This window comes from Engystomops pustulosus, chromosome 4 (assembly GCF_040894005.1).
Source record: "Engystomops pustulosus chromosome 4, aEngPut4.maternal, whole genome shotgun sequence".
NCBI classification, from domain to species: Eukaryota; Metazoa; Chordata; class Amphibia; order Anura; family Leptodactylidae; genus Engystomops; species Engystomops pustulosus.
Window position 1 is genome coordinate 57,453,388 of NC_092414.1, and position 4,150 is coordinate 57,457,537.

Below are 4,150 nucleotides of genomic sequence, written 5' to 3' on the forward strand. Positions count from 1 at the left end.
TACATGAGTGTGTGATACTATTATGTATCAATGGTATTTGTATATGGTACATTATCTGTTCTGTAATATGTACAGATTTGAGCAAAGCTTTATCCATTGATTTCGGGGCCAATGAGCAGGAGAAAAGCCATTCCTTCCTTTTAGATGTAAATAACTAATTATTCACAACCTTCTTAGCTCTCTGCAAGAATCCGATGCATGCTGCGTTTTTCTAACCGGAGAAGTCAGACATTTGGCTTCACAACTAATATCCAAAATGCGAGGAATGATCCCATCGAAAACAATGAAATTTGGCATTTGTGTCCCTGTAATCTGCTGTAATGAGTTCTGTACTGTACATGCAATGGAAAACTTGGATTCCTGACACACTAAATAGTTCTTGCCCTGTTGCATTTATGTATTTAAAATGAATGTGCATGGTTGATGCCATGGACTTTGAAGAATATATCAATTATCTACACACTGCAGTAATGTTGTGTGCCTTCCCAGTGCTTATACCATCTGTAAATCATTAACCGAATTAAGGCTGCCACACAATGAACAGATCAGAATGTCTCTGAATATATTCACTCTAAATATTTAATAGGAATAATTTATTACAGATTTTTGTGTGGCTCAAACCAAAATTGCATGATTTTACAAAAACAGTGCCACATAGTAAATAGTGCTCAGTGGGGGATGTGCCCACAGGCGTGACCCGGGGCACGTGCACTCTGTGTGAAGGCGGGGGAACTAAAAAGGCTTGCATTATCCTTTTAGGGGTTAATATATTCTTAGAACTTTGAACATTGGTAATACTGAATATGAAGATAACAAATTGTAGACTGGCAGCAGATCAGAGTGGTACATTGTCTTCTCTTAGTACCTGCACAAAGCTTAACTAAAGTTTTAACTGGTGTCTGGACTGGCACCCCTTATGGTCGCATACATGGCTCAAGTTATTCAGCTTACACCTCTAATGGTCGCATAAATGGCTCAATCTATTTAGCTTATTATTCTATGGCTCTCTCTCAAATATTTATTCCTGGCAGTCAATACTGGCAATAAACCAATAAAAGATGGAATAAAATCAATTTATCTCATGGTCAGTAATACAGACACATACACTACACTGCAGTACAAGAAGACAGGAGATATTGCTATTTATTTCATGTTAAGAAGGTGTCAACATCCAGAAGTCATCACAGTAAAGCTCAGTTTCATCTTTGAAGATGCCTCAGCTATTATATTGATGTATAAATTTGGTTCTTTAGGAGTGCCAAACCGCTAGCTTCCTGAGCATGTAATAGTTGCTCTTAAAATGTCATCCGACATCTAGTGATAAAGGAGCCTGCCATAATCATGCAATTAGAAAGAAATAGATGAGAATCACAATGCCATTATAAACATGGAGGCTCGACAGGTTATAATAAAATATTATCAAACAGAGTCACGTCAATGATCTCTGCTCATCAATACAAAAACAAAGATTATACAGAAAAATGCCATTTACAGTGGTTTACTACCGAAAGTCTATGCTTGTGCTATTTACCCTATATATCACTAGTATATAAAAATCATCCTAGGAAAATGTATCCCAAAGACTGTGTGCTTTAGACTGACTGTGTCTTCCAGGGACTCCTAGCTTCTCTGAGGGATCGGTCATAAGGTAAACCTGCAAAGAAAGAATTTCGGAGCTGACAGTTGATGAACAGGACGATGAGGGACACAGATAAGAAGAGAAGGACAAATAGGACAATATAAGTCATCAGGTCAGGTTTGTTGATCTCCCCCTCCTTCAGTACCCTGGCTGTGGACATATAGAAGGCTGAGGAGCTGACAGGTCTCTGTGTACTGCTCAGGTAGGGAGTGTTAGTCTGGAGCATGATCTGGGCTTCAGTTGCACTGCTGGAGTTCAGTAGCATCTCTCCATACATGATCATAGTAATGAGATGGTCTTCACGGTCCTTCAGTGCACAACTCAACCTGAGAACAAGTCTTCATATTTCTGAAGATTGTACATTGTAGGTCCATCCTGCTGGGAGCAGTTTATTGATTTGCATAATTCCTTCAAGAGACTATATCCTGAAAATTGTCGATCTTCGTCCTAAGAATCACTTACTGAAGCCTCCAAAACATAGTAATCAACTGTGACATCTCCTTGGTATTTTCCCTTAAAAAGTATTTCAGCTCCAGTAGCGGGAATGATGAGACTGATCAATGTAAACATGTTAAGAGCCAGAAATAGTACAAAGCGGAGGTGACTCTCAGTGTGTATCCCATGTTGGCTAGGCAGGTGTACGTACCTTCAGTACAGTATGATAGCTGAGGCACACAATGTTACAGTCGAGCCCATCACATCCAAATAGTATGTCATATCCATTTTAAAGCAATTTCTGGGGCACGTAGAACAACCGGCTCCTTAATAAGAAATGTTATGGCTTGACAGCTGTATGGTCCCCCTTCCTCGGAGCAAAGCTGTCGCTTAGAACTCTTTTGTAAAATTAGACCCAGGCTCAACGATCATAATAAACGTCATGTCCTAATACAATCCATTTCAGAGAAGCCGTACATTTGCTCAAAATCCAGGTATAAAATAATCCATAGAGGCTGCTTGCACTAACATCCAGTCTCCTTTTAATGCACTCCAAAGTTGTCGGTGTGTGAGCGCGCTGAGGCTTTCCAGCACTGACTGTCTGAGCAGACACTGTGCATACACATAGCATGTGACCAGCTGCTGAAACTCCAGCAGAGCCTCATTGCAGGCAGCAGGGGAGCTTTGTGCACCACCGTGCTGAATCTCTCTGGGCGCTGTGATATCTCACAGCTTCCTGATATTAAAATGAAATAAACATGGGGATTTAATCACCTATTTGCTTTCGTGGTCCTTGTCTGGTATTAGTTGTTAACATTGGAGGCAGGTAATGATTTGCTGTAGAGTCACCAGCACCATCTACAGATTGGCAATCAGTATGTTAATTCTGTTTAATCAAACCGCTTTTAAACGGCCATTTAGATCGGGCATGATGCCAGGCATTTCTAAATCTCTTAACTCCTTAGCACTTTGTAATACAGTAAATGGCCATGGCTTGTCCACATATTTCTGTATCCTGTAAGAGAGATAACTGCTGTATATTTCCTGTGTGTTGTGCTGGCTATGAGATAACTCTCTATTCCTACGGATTACAGTCTAGATTTAAAACCTACGTAGGAAAATGCAGTATTTTTATATTTATTATGCCTTAAGATGCAAATTACTTGCATATGTTCATTACCAATGTAATCCATATGTTCCTTCATAATGTATGACTCAGACAGCCATATTTCATTCCTCATTTATATCATGAATATTTCATCAACATTCCCTTATTATTTTTCGCAAGTAATAGGTTGAGCTGAAATATTATCAAGTAGACCACAACCTGAGGAAGAACTAACTGCAATAGGCCCTTAAAAAGAGGACTCCCATCTTGAGAATATCCGCACTCAGCAAGCAAAAGTGTGTCCATAATTAGACAAGTGCTGAGCCCTTTAGCTGTGCATAGTACCCTGCATTGTATAGAAGCTGTGCCTGGAAGGGTGACTCAACCTTATTCACTTAAATGAGGAAAGGATAACACAGCACATAACCACTGCGAGGCTACAGGCTGTGAACTGTAAGTTAGGGTGATGCCACACATGGTGTTTTGAACCCGTTTGAACCTGTTTTGAATCCATTTTTGGCCTGCTTTTTGCTTAAAAATGGGCCAAAAACAGATTCAAAACGGATTCAGAACAGGTTCAAAATGCCATGTGTGGCAGCACCCTAAGGCTCATGAGACCACAGCTGCTGCTTATGAAGGAATTGACAACACCCAAAAAATTGTCAAATCCAATGTAAATTATTTGACTTATCCCTTTTTTTAGCTACTTTATTTTAAAAGTTGTATCAAAATGTAAATCAGCCTTGAATGACATCTACCATTAGTTTGACTGATGGTAAATGTTGTGCATTACGTGGAACACTAATTGGAACAGTTTTTAGTGCATAAAAATGACACATTTGCTACAAAAATTACTTTTAAACTTTAATTTATGCATGCCCCCCCATGTAATCCTACCTTATGCTCCCCGCCAAGGAGCTAGGAGCCAACAGGTGATGTCAGAAGGCTGGGACATGAAAAGAGCAGCG

The 4,150-nt window shown here is 39.7% G+C and overlaps 1 protein-coding gene across 1 annotated transcript; it reads right to left on the bottom strand.

The window, feature by feature from the left end:
• Positions 1-1,127: 1,127 nt before the first annotated feature.
• On the bottom strand, positions 1,128-2,913 carry SMIM32 (small integral membrane protein 32). The gene has a single exon (XM_072145961.1). It carries the CDS (start codon positions 1,920-1,922, stop codon positions 1,593-1,595), a length of 330 nt encoding a protein of 109 aa, XP_072002062.1. The 5' UTR covers positions 1,923-2,913; the 3' UTR covers positions 1,128-1,592.
• Positions 2,914-4,150: the final 1,237 nt, after the last annotated feature.